The sequence below is a fragment of the Cokeromyces recurvatus genome (genome assembly GCF_025118155.1).
Source record: "Cokeromyces recurvatus strain NRRL 2243 chromosome Unknown BX663scaffold_50, whole genome shotgun sequence".
Taxonomy (NCBI): Eukaryota; Fungi; Mucoromycota; class Mucoromycetes; order Mucorales; family Mucoraceae; genus Cokeromyces; species Cokeromyces recurvatus.
Window position 1 is genome coordinate 100,001 of NW_026251436.1, and position 16,851 is coordinate 116,851.

Below are 16,851 nucleotides of genomic sequence, written 5' to 3' on the forward strand. Positions count from 1 at the left end.
AATAAAAGCTATTTTTTTTTTTACTCCTTAATAATTACAGTGCAAATATCAGTTATTTTATTTTGCATGTTATTATTTTGGGCGTAATTCAAGATTTTGATCTATTACTATCTGATTTTTTCTTTAACTTTATAGAATTTAAAAAGCTGTTTACTCTTGTATGATGGTTGAGTTGGCACTTATTTCTTTTTATATTTTGACATAAGTTACTGTGTTAATGGCTCTTTTTTTTTTTTTTTTTTTTTTTTTGTTATAATAGAAATGTAATGTCTGCTCATTTCTAATGCTAAAGGAACACGGATTCGACAAAAAAAAAAAAAAAAAAAAAAAAAAAAACTTGTTACTAAATTTAGAAAGTGATTTCAAATATTCGTCTCCACACTCTAATATGTCTATCCATATTTTAGATCGCCCTTCTAGACTTCACCAGCAACTACTTGTTCCTGAAAACTTGAAAATGCTAGAGGATTATTCTGACAGGAACTGCACTACTACGCCATGTCTATTTTATTTCAAATAGGGAGTAATATGTTGCTGTAGAGCTTCCTCTATCACACCTGCACGCCACCTGTATCAATGCATTACATGCTACAAAACCTTTACTATCATTATTCTTCTTAAAGCTTTCCTTAATAATGAAGTACTTACCAACAGCTAAATTATAAAGGTCAAAATATTTCCAGCTGAATCTAATGATCTTACGACGACACAATGTCCTTTTTTTTTTCAATCTCATTGCCTACATATAACAAAAAAATGATATTGTGCAATCGTCTTGTTAGTCAGCCCACGCAACTCCACGAGAAATTTATAGTAACCAATAATGAGCTTCAAATTACTAAAAGTGATTTGGTCAACTTGTTGGAAGAAAAATTCGCCTTAAAGCCCATCAAGCTGACACCTCTAGCCAATCTACACCACCTTGTCATAAATGCGCTTGTCAATAGGCTCTCAAAGATGGCTCACAATGTCTTGTATTATCTGCTACTTGGTTGCAGACACATACTAGTGATATTACCGCTTCTACCACCCGAGCAGCAGGATGTAAACTTATCTAGGTCACAGCTACAAAAAATTTCCAGCTACCTTTAGATACTCACGGCTTCCAACACATCTTTTTTGCCTACCAAAGCTTATATGCAAGTTGGTCAGATCTGATTACACAAATTGCCCTCAGTAAAACATATAATCAATTGTTAAAAGTAAAGAAGTTTATTAAGAATTAAGTTTCAGCACTGCTGTATGAAGATTAAATAAGTATAACGGTTAATCAACTATATATTGCGTTATTGTATTGTAACTTGAATGAACAACTTTTTGTTATCATTATTATTACTATCTGATTCACAAGCCTTTGATAAATGAGTAAGAGAAAGAATATATCTTTATTCATATCTTAAATTTACGTATTATTCCTTTTGTTGCTGTTGCCAGACTTTGATATAACAGTTCTATTGAATTTTATTAAATGCTAACAAAATTTATAAACCTTTCTTCAAAATAGTATTGATATTCATCATCCTTATATCCTTTTATTATTTAATAAAACTATATTTCAATACTATAATTGCTTATAACAAGCAAGCAAATACAAGCATTGTTACTAAAAGGTCAGATACAAAAATAAAAAAAATTAAAGCCCAACGGGGGGGTCGAACCCCCAACCTTGAGATTAAGAGTCTCACGCTCTACCGATTGAGCTAGCTAGGCTCTTTGATGCCTGTGTAACCAGTATTAAAAATATATAGAAAAATTATGTAATTTCGACCACTGCAAATAAAGTCTACTTTTACAATTGTAAAAGTTTGTAAAAGGTGACCCAGTCACAATTGTAAAAGGTGACCTTTTACAATCGAAAATTGAAAATTGGAAGTTTTAAAAAATTTTTATACCAAATGAAAGAGAAAAATTTGCTCATTTCGAATATGTTAAAATTTTTTTATTTGGTTAAGAATTGATAGAGATATTAGCATTTAAAGATTTGTTTAATGGTTAAAAAATATAACAATTTTTTGGGTATAGTCTTTTTTACTAGAAAATAAATTTAGAATCCCGATTTTTTTTTACTTCAAATTTTATTGGACAAAAATTTTATATTCTGAATTCAAAAGAAGTTGAAAAAATAATAATAATAGCAATAATTCATTCAAGATGAATGTTTAAAATGTAAAGTTGTAATAAGTCTTTTTTTAAGAAAAGGTCAAATTATTTAACTTTTTCAAAAAAAATTTATTAAAAAAATAATAAAAATTCAAGTCAACATGTACAGTAATGAGTTATGTATAATGTCAATTGTTAAAATCAAACTTATATTATTACTTTACAATAAGTTATTTTATCTAGTAAGATTAATTTGTCGTACTTAATATTTTTTTTTTTTTTTGTTGAACATAATGTCAAAATGTCTAATTGCCATTCCAAAATCAACTTGAATGTAGATGGAAAAATTAAAATATACCCCTGCTAAAGTATTTAAAAATAATAAAACTATTTATTATTTTTCAAATGAAAGATGCATCATCCGATTGTTAGTAATTTATTTATTTATTTTTCGTAAAGATAAGTAAAATGAAAGGGAATTTTTTACTGCATATATAAGTTTTAACTACAGCAATAAATTTAGTTATCTGTAAAAAAAATATTTTCTCCTTTTTTTATTATCTTATACTGATTATTAACATCTCAACTTATAAATTTATAAATTCATTGCAACATGTCTGTTTAATTAAACAAAGATCAATGTGAATGGAAATGATTAACTTGTTCTCAAAGTAGACTTAGATATAAGGTTGTTTACAGACATACTATCTTTATCTATATTCATATATTCATTAAAAATTGATAAGAGTCTTGAAGATGCAATTACCAATGAACATAGTAAACAACAATAATAAGTATTCATTGCAGATGTTACAATTAATAAATGTAATCACGCTAGCTTTTTTTTTTTATTTTGAATTATAAAAATAACCACTGCTGTTCGTTTTTTTTTCTTTTTTTTTTGTCATCGCACTAAAGATGTCTATAATGCAAATGAAGAGTCGATTGCTGACAATGGTAATGACATTAATTTTATTGGATTAGAATATTTAGAAGATAAATATATGGTTGAAAGTATGTATTAGTTATTAAAAGAAATAGTATTGTTATAATAACTTCTGTGTAAGCTATTTATGCTAACTTTTTTTATATAGTATGCTTTGTATATGACTTTGGAAATTGTTATATAATTACTTCGGCGATAGAATACATAAATGAAAGACTTCTTTGTCAGCTTATACAAATGCTTTAATAAGACTTTTTGTTTCTAAAAATTTTTTACTTTATTTCTTTTTACTTGTTTCTTTTTTTTCCTTCTTGTTTTCCTTTTTTTTCTTTTTTCTTTTTTTTTGAATTAGTACTTAGGATAAATGACTTGAGATGATATACAATCCAATTGGTAAGTAACTTAGCACGGTTTGATTATCCCCGGCGAACATGTAATGAACATGGTTAGCTCTTTATATTTAAAGAAAAAAAAAAACTATATTCTAATCAATATCTTTTTTTTTTCAAATAGTTTTACTGTATACTTTGAATCTTTGGCGTTTTGCCTTTTATAATGACTAATAGCGAATTATATAAAATACGTAAATAATAAAGATAAGGTAAACATAACATAAATATATCTTTATATCTTACTAAAGTTGTTTTAATGATAACATCAACTAAACTTTTTTTTTTGTTTAGGCGTTAAAGGTCTATCTTTATAGCCTTTTCTCTTGTGGTGACCGATTACAAATAAAAGGTAAATAATATAATAAGCATACTAATTATTATTTTAAACGCGTAAAATATTTATTAATCTTTCTTATCTTTTATTTAGGTAAGTGAAAAAAAAACTATTCTGCTTTGGTGGCCGTTAACGTGTAAAGAAATGATAACTTCTTTTCTAATGGTAAGAAACTAAAATATAATTTATTTGTTTTTTCATTGACTAAATCGTATTTTATTTTATTATAGGAAGAATTCTATTATGAAAGAAGCTATCTATGGTCCTCTTAATGACTCTATTACGCGTTATCTCGGTCCTTTCCATGGCGTATTTATTCTATTTTTTTGGATACATTTTTATATACATTTTTTTAAATATTTTTTATATATTTTTTATGTATTTTTTTATGTATTTTTTCATGTATTTTTTTATATATTTTTTTACGCGTTTTATAGTATATAATAATATAATATTTTATATATCGTAAAAGGAAATAATAAACGAAAATAAATAAAATCGTATTTTGAAAAAGAATATAAGCTCCATTATCTACTGTATTTTAAAGAAGTCTAAAATGTATCATAATATAACGAATAAGCAAACGTTTAATTTGAATGTAAAGGCCAATAAGAGTAAAAAAACGTAAAGGAATGACGAATATTAAAGAAGCGTAATCCAATAGAAGCTTTGAGCTATGAAGCAAAATTTTGTAAAAGGTGAACTTTCATGATTGTAAAAGGTCTACTTTCAGTATAGTTTCACAATTGTAAAAGTATACTGACTTGGTCAGGTTGTATCATTGTAAAAGGTCACCTTTTACAATTGTGAAAGTATACTGAAACTTTAATGAAAGGTCACCTTTCAGTCTACTTTCACAATTGTAAAAGTAGACTTTTATCTCCAGTGGACCAATCAAATTTCGTGCACGTGACATTTTTTTCTCCGATATCCCTTTCATTGTTATTATTGTCTTGATGAATATGTTTCATTGAATTATTTTATTAAATATCCCTTATTATGCTTAATAAATAATTTTTGATTTAATTATTAAATTTCTTACTAAAATGTATAAATTATATGAATATTCTGTCAACTCTCGTTTACTTCTAAAAGTCATTAAATAGCTTTATTAAAATTATAGTATGATTTGTAAAGGAAAAAAAAATGAAAATAGAAGAAAGATAGATAAAAATAAAAGTAGAAGAGGAGAAGGACGCTAAAATTTATTAATATATTTACTAAAAATATATGAATAATGATTAAAGCTAGTATATAAGAATAATAAAGTACTTGTATTCTTTGTAAATAAGTATTATATGTAATAACAAGATAGAAATATAATTAAATGTATTTGTAAAAAAATGTATATACATATATATGTATATAGAAGGAGATAATGATTATAACATTACATTCATTTCTTTTGTAACTAATATTTTCACCTTGAATAAGAAATAAAAAAACATGTATATTCAATCTTGGCTTATCCTCAGTTTAACTTTAAAAGCTATTTTTTATACCATTTCCGAAAATGAATTGCACCAACATAAAAAGAGAGGCAAAATTGCGCAGATAAATATTTTAGACAGCACACTAACTGAAATCATCTTGTTGTAACTATATAGTGTTTTTAGCATATAATATTCATACATATGCCATTAAATGCTCTTGGCTACATATTTAGAAAATTCAAAAGAGATTTAAACATTAAAAATCTTAATTTAAAGATATTTCAATTGTCAAAAAGGACCAGTACTGATATCATTTAATTTAAGCGCTCCTTTCAATAATCAATTAACAACCGGAATGTAAAAAAAAAAAAAAAAAAAAAAAAAAATTATTACTAAAGCCCAGAAAAAAGTTCAAAGTAAAGCAATTGAATCTACATTGTTTGAATCTCTATCATTATTGTATATTTAGAACATTAATCTCAAATCAGTTGCTATTCTTTGGTAAGATTGTTAATAACAATAATTCAATTAGTAGTATCCTGGTGTCAAACATGACTATGGATAACGTCCTTGCAGAATAATGTGCAAATCTCTTTAGTTTTTCAAAAATATATAAATCTACTAAGCTAAAGTATTTTAGTAACTCATTTATATAATTTATTATGATTGATAATATCCATAGCCTTTCGATATGATTTAATATACTTTAAATAAAAGTCGATAATAAGAAGATTGGAAGCAATAGTGATAAAAACATGTCGTTTAAGGATTTTGAATATACTTATGAAGGGGGCGTACTTTTTTTTGGAAGCGTTGGTTTTAGTATAATTGAAGGATTCGCAGTTGATAATAGTTTTCGTGTAAAAGAAACAAAAAAAAAAAAAAAAAAAAAAAAGAATGAGATATATATCATCGGAAAAAAATAATCTATTATATGGATATAATAGAGCACGACAGACATGTATAGAGCATCAAAGCTAGTATAAAGACGCTCTTGAATAATACATTAATACATATCTATTGCTAAAAAGCATACGAAATAAATGCTTTTGTAGAAGCTATTCCTATTAGACCATATAGTTATCATACGGTGTATCGTTATAAATATACTAATTTATCAATATGAATACATATAAAATTAAATGTGATAATTATAATATATGAGCTTCAGGTAAAAAACATAAAGTTATTTTTACAACAAAATAAAGTATAATAAGAATGGAATTATTGGTAGCAAAAAAAAAAAAAAAAGAAAAAATAGTGACAAAATATCAATATCTTTAACATCTCAGAAGACTTTCTTCAGCTCGCAGTTAAGAAGTTAACTGATTTCAAAAAAAAAAAAATTACCCCCTTTATTTCCATGGAATAAAAATTGCTAGCTCCAGTTAAAAAAATTGTCAAAATATGTCTTTTATCAGCAATTGTCTTGTTATTATTAAAATAGATAAGAATTTTTACTAACAATGCTCATTAAACACGCGAAATTAAAGAGTAAAGTTCATGCTTTGTTTAAATGTAGCTCATACATGATATAATTTATAAAATAACAAAAAAAAATCTCTAAAAACTTCTCTATCATATATCTGTGAAAAGCGACAAAAAACCCCATTGGGATTGAGAGACTAACAAGCTATACATTAATTGTTAGCAAAATCAAAAGAAACAAAAAGATGAATAGTATAGTTTGGAATTGATATGGAATTTCTATACCAAGATTTCAGCTATTAGTTAGATAAAATATGTAATAGTAAGTTAAGAAAACATTTTAGTATGTATAACTCATGTATCTTTTACAATATCCTTCATATTATATATTACTTGTTTATATTATCTGTGAAGTATGGCATACACCCTGTTCTATTTCCTTTTTAGTTCGTCGGTAAGAACTTTGAACACATATCTTTAAAATGATATTTTATCATATATTTATATATGTATATTAATATATAATTAAAAAAGAATTTGTCAGCTAATTTAAAGATAAACTTTCAGAGAGTTTAAGAAGCATTAGTTTTAATAGAGAGTTATTATATTTATTTGAATTAGTTACTTAATTTTAAAAGAGTAGTGGTCTAATAGATTATTATCTTTATTACCTTAAGCGTGGTTTATATTACCAGTAAAACGAAGAAAGAACCAATAATTGGTAACAATAGGGAAAAATATGCAAATAAGCTATTTTTTACTAAAAATAAACCAATAATTAAATTTTATGAGTGGCTGAGTTAAATACATGTGGCGAGTTAAATGAATCTGACCCGAGTTAAGTTTTACCTTTATGAAGCGGGGAATAATAATAAAAAAAAAAATCAGGAACTTGGAACCATGCTCGAATACATGTTAAAGAAGAAAAATGATAATAAACAAATAAAAATGATAATAAACAAATAAGAAATGTTATTTGAAACGAATTTCTATTTCCAATTCAATACTATTTCTAGAATCTTTGTTTATTTGTTATCTTTATTTGAGACAAATTTGAACCATTTTCTTAAACAAAAAAAAAAAAAAAAAAATTAAATAAACGGAACTAAAACTGTTTATGGTAATAGAAGCAATTTGAAATAGAATCGGAAGAAGAAAAAAAAAAAAGAAACTTTATTTATTATATAAAAAAAAAGATTAAAAGAAAATTTACGATTTCTTTTTTCTTTACTAAAAACACACACACGCGAAATATGCTCAGTTCATCTGCTTCTCTCACTATTAACGTCTGCTCTGCTACTGAGCTTGTCTCTGTTGAACATTTTGGTAAACAAGATCCTTTCCTTCAATTCACTTTGGACTTTAATCAGAAGGACACCTATTTGAGAACTTTTACTCATAAGAATGGTGGTGAAAGCGCGACTTGGAATCAAACTTTTACTATTTCCTTAAACGGTGAACCTGATCTCTTTATTGAAGTTTTAGATGAAGAACATACCGTGAATGAAGTTATTGGTTTTGCTGCTATTCCTATTAACCAAATAGTGTATGCACCTGGTGCTCAAATGAACGGTCTCTTCCAAATTTATGACACTAAAGGTAATCCTGCCGGTCTTGTTAACTTGCAATTGGCTGCTTCTGGTTTCCCAAATTCTGCTCCTCCTAACTTTGGTGAATTTGTTAGAGGACAAAGTTATGTTAATGAAGAACATTGCGCACGTATGAAATCAATTAATAAGAAAGCTACAGGTGTTGCTGTTGGTGGTGCACTTTTAGGTGGTGCATTGGCTATCGGTGCTGGTCTTCTCGGTAAGAAACTCTATGATGATCATAGAGAGGAAGAGGAAGAAGAAGAACGCTTGAGACAAGAAGAAGAGGAGAGACGTAGACGTGAACGTGAGGAATTTGAGGAAGAGCGTAATCGTTTTGAACAAGAAAAGAGTGAGTGGCAACAACCTGAACGTCGTGATGACTCTGAAGATCGTTACGATTGTTCTGATGATGATGATGTACGCAGATGGAATCCTGTTGGTACTTATGCTGCTGGTGATCGTGTCAAGTACCATGGTCAAGTTTATATGTGTCTTCAAGGTCACACTTCTAATCCTACTTGGCAACCTGATGTTGCTCATTCTCTTTGGCAAGCCGAGTAAAAAAATACATACAAACAAAAATCTTATCCATAAAGAAATAGTCAACTATGGTAATATATCTACACTTTTCTTTTATATTTCATCTATGTTATATACCTATTTTAAATAAAATACCTGTAATGTTATTGTGTATTGTATTGTATTTTTTTTTCTCAGAGATGATTATAGTATAACATGTAACCAAATAAAAGTGTGCAAAAATAAAGGAGTACAAGAAAATAAAAGAGTTTAAGTTTTTATAATAACGAATATCTAGATTAAATATAATATAAATGCATTTTATTTTATATATAGATATTTGTATGTGTATATTACATACAAATGTATGTACGAAAATCTTATAAATGAAAGATATAATATGTAAATGGATAAAAAAGAAATTATATAACATGTAGGCACATTCTCTGGCCAAAAAAAAAAAAAAAAATTACCAATCAAGCTTAGTTTTCTTATTTTGTTGATTATTACTAGTTGACAATTTGGTGGCCTTTCCCTTTTTATAGCTCTTGCCATTCAACCAAGGCCATGATTCAGTACGTTTCAACTCAAATTCAGAGATCTTATCCACTTTTTGCATCGTTAAACCAATATCGTCTAAGCCATTCACAAGACAGTGTTTGCGGAATGGCTCCACATCAAAGGAAATTTCATTACCAGCATAATGAATCACTTGATTGACCAAATCAATTTCAACTTCAACGCCTTCCTTCTTGGATACCTCAGCAATTTCCTCTAATTGTTTTTGAGGAAGAACGATAGGTAACATACCATTTTTGAAACAATTGTTATAAAAAATATCTGCAAAACTAGGGGCTAAAATGCATCGGATACCAAAGTCATTGAATGCCCAAGGTGCATGTTCACGAGAACTACCACAACCAAAATTAGGGCCTGTACAGACCAAAATACAGGAATCACGGAAGGGAGTCTGATTGAGGATAAAGTCTGGATTCTCTTCACCTGTTTTAGAATCGAAACGAAGAGCATAAAAGAGGGCATTACCTAAACCTGTTCGCTTAATTGTCTTGAGGAATTGCTTGGGAATAATCATATCTGTATCGACATTAGATATATGAAGAGGTGCTGCATAACCTTTAAGAGTTGTGAATTTAGGCATACCACCTGTACTGCTGATAGAATTAGGCGTGGTGGGTGTGCAGTCTTCAGAGGAAATGCTTGTTTCGCTTTTGGCTTCATCATCAGATTCAAGTTCAGGTATAATCTCTTGGCGAGGACTGTTGTTCACTTGAATTAAATAAGAAAGATCAGTAGCTTCCATTTTGCGAACATCTGTAAGATAACCACGAATACCAGCAGCAGCAGCCATAGCAGGACTTACAAGATGAGTACGACCACCAGCACCTTGTCGACCTTCAAAATTACGATTGGAAGTAGACGCACAACGTTCCCCAGGGTTAAGTTGATCAGGATTCATACCAAGACACATTGAACAACCGGCCTCACGCCAATCAAACCCAGCATCTATAAAGACCTTATCTAACCCTTCACGCTCTGCTTGACGTTTGACAAGACCAGAACCAGGCACAACCATACCATAGACCCAATCTGCAATCCTTTTACCCTTGATGATTGAAGCAGCAGCTCGTAGATCCTCAATACGTGAATTAGTACAACTACCAATAAAGACTTTATCAATCTTAACAGATTCCATAGGCGTATTTGGAGCAATTCCAATATAGTCTAAAGCACGCTCAACAGCAGCACGACGAATAGGATCCTTAATTTTACTTGGGTCAGGAGCATTCTCAGTGATGGCGACAACATCTTGAGGGCTTGTTCCCCAAGTAACAGTAGGAGCAATGTTTGCAGCATCAATCTCAAGATCAATATCGTAGTGAGCATCAGGATCAGATTTGAGTGATTTCCAATAAGCTACTGCACGGTCCCATTCAACACCTTTAGGAGCCAAGGGCTTATCACGAAGATAAGCAAAGGTAATTTCATCAGGGGCAATCATACCAGCACGAGCACCAGCTTCAATAGACATATTACAGATCGACATTCTTGATTCCATTGAGAGACTTGAGATAGCTTCACCACAGAACTCAAGAACACAGCCTGTGCCTCCTGCTGTGCCTATTACACCAATAACATGAAGAACAATATCCTTTGAAGTAACGCCAGGTGAGGTTTTACCTTTAACATGAATACGCATATTTTTTGATTTTTTTTGAAGAAGTGTTTGAGTAGCTAATACGTGTTCAACCTCTGAGGTACCAATACCAAAGGCAAGAGCACCAAAGGCACCATGAGTAGAAGTATGAGAGTCACCACAAACAACAGTTGTACCTGGTAAAGTAAAACCCTGTTCTGGACCAATAACATGAACAATACCTTGACGATCATCATCCATACCAAAATAAGTTAAACCAAATTCTTTAATATTTTGTTCGAGTGTTTCACACTGGGTACGAGAGTCTGCCTCCTTAATAAATGAAGTAATATTCTTAAAGTCTTTTCGTGAAGTGGTAGGGATATTGTGATCTACAGTTGCTAAGGTGCAATCAGGACGACGAACAGGACGGCCTGCATTACGAAGACCCTCAAATGCTTGAGGACTAGTAACTTCGTGAACTAAATGCCTATCGATATAGATCAAACATGTACCATCTTCTTGTTGATTGATGATGTGATCATCCCAAACTTTATCATAAAGTGTTTTACCCATAATCAATACGTTTTAATTTTAAACTAGAGTTTAAAGAGGAAGGTATATAATAGTAGTGAGGATTAAATAGTTAATGTATGAAGGAAAAAAAAAAGATATATGAAGAAAAAAAAAAAAACAAAAAGAAAAAAAAATGAATGATTAAAGCTTTTATGGTTTTTTTTTTTTGCATTTATCTTGACTCAATGAAATCAATAATTTTATTGGATAATTTTAAACTTAAATTCTACCCCACTAAGTGACTCAATTATCTTTTGAGCCTGTCAATTTCCATACCCGACTATAATGGATGCCTTGATGGCAGTGAGTCAGTAAGGTGAGGCTTTTAATTGGATAAAATAAAATAAACAAATGGAGAATTCTAATACCTATAGTATTTTACATTGCCAAATTACATATAATGAAATTCATGAGGCCAATTTTAAAGTCTTAATAAATGAAAAAGGTAAAATGTGTCAACATGCGTATCATACTTTTCTGATTTAGGTGAAACAGGTAAAAGTATCTATATACATATATATATTATTCTTTAGTTGTTTATAACTATATGATAGAGAAGCCAAATATTTGGAAAAGTAAGCCATATTCTAGTGAAGAATGTTAAATCTATTAAATTTATACTATAATTCATTAAATCAGTCTTATAATGAAAAAAAAAAAAAAAAAAAAACTCGGCAGCTCGCTACCAGAAATGATAAAATCAAACTAAATAAAAGATATAAATAAGTAGAATAATAGACTGAAATGTGTATTTGTTTGCAAGTTTATTCATGAATTTGAGCTTAATATGAGTATAAAGTAAGAAAATGGTCGTACATCTTGGGGATCTCTAGCTGTAATTACTACACTTTCAACACGAACTAAAGCAAATACTATTCTTGGAGCAGTCTCCTTATTTTGATGTTATGAATGAAAAAGTCAAAATTCCTTGAAATACAACTATAGATAAATAATGAGATACTTTGATTATAATTAAAAATGATCGTTTTATATATCCTTATATCAGTTCATTATCAGAAGAAGGCATAATTAGTAATATCTAATGGCATTCAAATAATTTCACTTTTATAAAACCAAATTAAAACGTTCTTTCAGTACTCATAATATTAGCCAATTATAGATATATATATGTATATATATACATGTATATATTCTACACATGTGTAATAATTATAGTCGTAACTATACTATGGCTTCTTGTGACTATATAATAATGATATATGATATATATATAACAACTAAAATTATTGCTCATTTGACATGGAAAGACTTGATGTCTTTTTATTTTCTTCTATTTAGTATCCTTTAATAAATTAGTTTTTAATAAACATATTTCGAGCTTTTTGGTACTAATTTTATATTCAATTGTAATCCACTATCTTTACTAGCCTTTACCACTATTATGAAGATGAACTTTACTCTAAGCTCTTCCAGTAATATTTTTAGGAAGTATATCAAGTTATCTAAATCTTAACGATGATATTATTTCTGTATAATCCTTAATCTATGGCATCAAATGGAGGAATAAGTATCATAATCACCTATTTGATTTTACTGATGTTATTTATATAGCAATTCTGTATTCTATTCTTAAGATTTATATTTCTTTATGAACTCCAACACAGTTTAAGCTTTTCTCTTTAACAATAAGAATTTATTAACATGGATTTTTATTTGTGTAAATTTTAGCCTTCATCAACTAATTATAGAAAAGGCAGAACTAGTTCTAGAAGAAAAAAAAAAAAGAAAAAGAAAAAAAAAGAAGAAAAAGAAAAAGAAAAATATCGTCCTTTAATTAGTAAGCTTTTAAATTAATCATCTTCGTATCGACTATTATAAGGCAACTTGTGTTCATAAATATACCCAAAAATTTGCTTTAATTGAAAATACTAATGTTTCCGTGACTTATATAGATGATACTTAATTAATATTTGAGACGCATATTTAATAAGATGCTCAATATTCAACAAAGAAGAACTGAAAAGAAAAGAGTAACTTCTAGCACAAGGAGTACAGGATACATAAATCTGCTCACTTATATATTCTCATTATATATAAATTAATAGTGAATTTCTTTGTCAAAATATTCTAAGCTTATACTGAGATAACACTATCTGTAAACTTGAATATAAGGATCGAGTTATTAATTTGAAGCTAAATGTATTTAACACACATAAGGCTGAGTAAATTCAACTTGATAGTACTATTCAGATGGATAATATTAATAAATTATTATTATTTTTTTTTTTTTTTTTTTTTTTTTTTTTAAAAAAAAAGAATAGGGCACTTGAACAAGAAGTATCTTAAAGTGAAGACAAGAAATTGAAGAAAAGAATAAACATGCTACTAGTTTTACTAACAGAGAACAAGAGTAGATACAAGGTTGCTGTGTAATTCTTGTTGCTAAAAGAAGAGTTTTGTGGTTTTTGCATTTATGAAAAACTTAACACAAGTATTCTTGATATATAAATATATACTAAGATAAAATTCGAAATGTAAGGAAATAAAGTCATATCAAAAAAAAGATATAAAGTATAATACTAATAATTTTTGCTGAGAAATAGCTTATAAGCTCAACTTCTTCATCTTTACAAGTTATTAAAGAATACCTTAAACGTAGATTATTAGTTACTGGCTGTCTGTCTGTCTAACTCCATATTATAATTAGCTTTACTGCCTATCACAACATAATTTACTTGAAACTAAAACTCTATTTTATTTTTAACTAATACTCTATGCAAACTTCAATGAAAAAGATCTTTGTTCTTTTCTTTTACAATTTATATTGATCATATTTTTTCTTTTATATTCTAACCCGATACTCTTCATTTTATTATTTCATATGAATTTATATTATTATTTATTTTTGCCTAAAGATATTTCTTTTAATCTCGTACCTAATTATTCCTGATTGATGTACAAATGTTTTCTGAAAAAGGTGTATAGTGCAATATTATATATGAAGTGTGCAACAGTGTATTATCCCTCAATTATAGGTTAAAAGGTATAAAAATGAGTATTGAATACATGTATTGATTTGAATCATAGTTTGACATTCATGTTATATATAAATCGAAATATTATCATGTTAAATAGGCTAGTCTTATAAAATACCTATCGTATTTATAAACAAATGAGTAAATAATGACTTTTTGTAGAATTATAGACTTATTAATAAGTAACACATTCCTAAATGTACAACATTAATAATGAACATATTTGTATATGCGTATATTCCGTTACTCTTATCGAACACATAAAGTATTTTTATTAAAAAGAAAAGGGATAGCACAAGTTGTAAATATTTTATGAATATGTTGAATTTAGTTAAGTTATATAAAGACATATCAGAGATGAATAAAGGAAGGAAAAGCCTAGGATTTTAGAACATGAATATAACCAGGATTATTATACCAAAAAAAAAAAAAATAAAATAAAATAAAAATAAAATAAAAAAATGTATTTAAACGCTTATTTTAAATCGATAAGACGTCAATCATGATACAAATTATAAGTTACAATAAGATGTATGAATTTAGAAGAAGAAGAAGATATTTATGATAGCCATATTAGTAGATACTATACTCAATAGGAAATAAGTTACACTAAAGTTTGTGCGTTAAGACGTATAATCATAATTCATCAGATCGTCAAGGATTTCCCATTTTTTTTTTTGTTAAAGACAATAATGTGTAACATCTAGAATTCTTAAAATCCTTTATTATTATTACTAACTAAATCTAATGTATAATGTATAAAATGGAATAGGGGCATATTTTTAAATATTGGTATTTTTCTTTGCTATATAACTACTAATTTACAATTTACAGTAAAAAGAAGAAAGAAGGGGGGGGAGGAAGGGTTAGGGTGGGGATATACTTTTTTTTTGTTATTTGCTTGCTTCTTGTACAATATATCAGTATTTTATTTTCTTCATATGTGCTGTCTGTCATATCTATTTATTTAGCAACCTATAGACGTATATATAAAAGAGCATAAGTATATAAATAAATGTATTTATTACTTTTAAACCTTACGACTTGAGCGACTGCAATCTGGGCACCAACTTGTTTCAAAATATCTTCTATGAATGAGACAATAACTTTTACCACGACCAAAACAAACATGACTAGTTGTTATTGTATTATTTAATTTATAATTACTGAATTGAATATACATTTTATTTTAAAATTACAAAAGAAACAAGTAAATAATAATAATAAAAAGCTTAACAAAGACAAACTTATCAGTGCTTTTTTATATTCAAAATATGTATTTGGTTTGTTTCACATTTTCTTCAATGGGTGTGAAAGAGGGACAAAAAAAAAAAAAATAAACTTTATTCAGTTTTTCCCTCTCATTTTAGTTATACGCAAAATCACAAGCTTAATCACGGGAACCAAATAATAAGAAAAGAAAGGACAAAAACAGAAAGAATATCGCCTTTTTTTTTTATTTAAAGAAAAAGATAATATAAGATTGTTTCTTTTCTTTTGTCTTTTTCTACATAAAGTTTTGTCTTTTAGAAAAGAATAATTTGTGAAATAAAAAAAAAAAGTTCTAATTTACACAAAAGATATAAAGAAAAATGAAATATCCGTGCATACCAAAAAAAAAAAAAAAACGGCCCCGACTCCTCTCTTATTTTTTACACAAAAATTGTTACAATCCTTGACCCGTGATCTTATTCAAACAGGTTACATTTTGTCCCAATTTTTATGAATAAATACTTTATATAAAAAAAAAAAGGTTGTTGTCTACTAATAGCCTTTGTGTATTATTAATAATAGAGAATATAAGCCTTCTGTTACATATTGAATGGATAAAATAATTAGGCTTGTAACATTAAGCTACTATTACATAAAAGAAATCAATATTTATTCTTTTTTTTTAATACTTGGCTCGAGCGTTTTTCAATGTTTACTGTAATAACTAATAGTAGTAGCTTTATTTTATTTTGTTTTTTTTTCAATGATGTACAATCAGAAGGTGAATACAATCCTGTTTACTCCGCAAAAAAAAAAATCAAAGATCGCTGAGTTAAAAAGATAAGCGTTATAAAGCATTTTATAGCCAAAATACAGAATATATAATAATAGATATTATACACGTATTGATGGACTCTGTAGTATTAAATATATTAATGATCGGTTACACTGAAAATAATCATTGTTAACTGTTTATTATCAAAGTATGTGCGATCTAAGTTAGGAAAAAGGAAAAAAAAATTGCTTGCCTGGGCTGGCAAATTTCTTTTTCAAATTGTGATGAGTTTCCTTTAAACTAAAAAGTACTTTAAGCATTGATCTTTCAGGGCTTATGATGGTAAAACCAATAAAAGTACGCATTTTTTTTTGACATAAAATGTTTCAACTT

The 16,851-nt window shown here is 27.8% G+C and overlaps 4 protein-coding genes and 1 non-coding gene across 5 annotated transcripts; 2 read left to right on the plus strand and 3 right to left on the minus strand.

Annotated features, from left to right (window-relative positions):
• Nucleotides 1–1,637: 1,637 nt before the first annotated feature.
• Nucleotides 1,638–1,710, minus strand: BX663DRAFT_t144. Its single transcript has one exon. It is a non-coding gene; the product is annotated as a tRNA-Lys (tRNA).
• Nucleotides 1,711–4,022: 2,312 nt separating this feature from the next.
• Nucleotides 4,023–4,288, plus strand: BX663DRAFT_527195 (uncharacterized protein). The gene has a single exon (XM_051530000.1). It carries the CDS (start codon nt 4,032–4,034, stop codon nt 4,239–4,241), a length of 210 nt encoding a protein of 69 aa, XP_051377771.1. The 5' UTR covers nt 4,023–4,031; the 3' UTR covers nt 4,242–4,288.
• A 3,488-nt stretch (nt 4,289–7,776) lies between these two features.
• Nucleotides 7,777–9,031, plus strand: BX663DRAFT_527197 (uncharacterized protein). Its single transcript, XM_051530001.1, has one exon. It carries the CDS (start codon nt 7,887–7,889, stop codon nt 8,784–8,786), a length of 900 nt encoding a protein of 299 aa, XP_051377772.1. The 5' UTR covers nt 7,777–7,886; the 3' UTR covers nt 8,787–9,031.
• A 7-nt stretch (nt 9,032–9,038) lies between these two features.
• On the minus strand, nt 9,039–11,589 carry BX663DRAFT_463028 (3-isopropylmalate dehydratase). Its single transcript, XM_051523983.1, has one exon. It carries the CDS (start codon nt 11,473–11,475, stop codon nt 9,214–9,216), a length of 2,262 nt encoding a protein of 753 aa, XP_051377773.1. The 5' UTR covers nt 11,476–11,589; the 3' UTR covers nt 9,039–9,213.
• A 3,580-nt stretch (nt 11,590–15,169) lies between these two features.
• BX663DRAFT_481249 (uncharacterized protein) lies at nt 15,170–15,765 on the minus strand. The gene is made up of 2 exons (XM_051524360.1): nt 15,513–15,765; nt 15,170–15,446 (listed from the first exon to the last, which is right to left on the minus strand). Exons 1-2 carry the CDS (start codon nt 15,652–15,654, stop codon nt 15,439–15,441), a joined length of 150 nt encoding a protein of 49 aa, XP_051377774.1. The 5' UTR covers nt 15,655–15,765; the 3' UTR covers nt 15,170–15,438.
• Between the last annotated feature and the right edge of the window lie 1,086 nt (nt 15,766–16,851).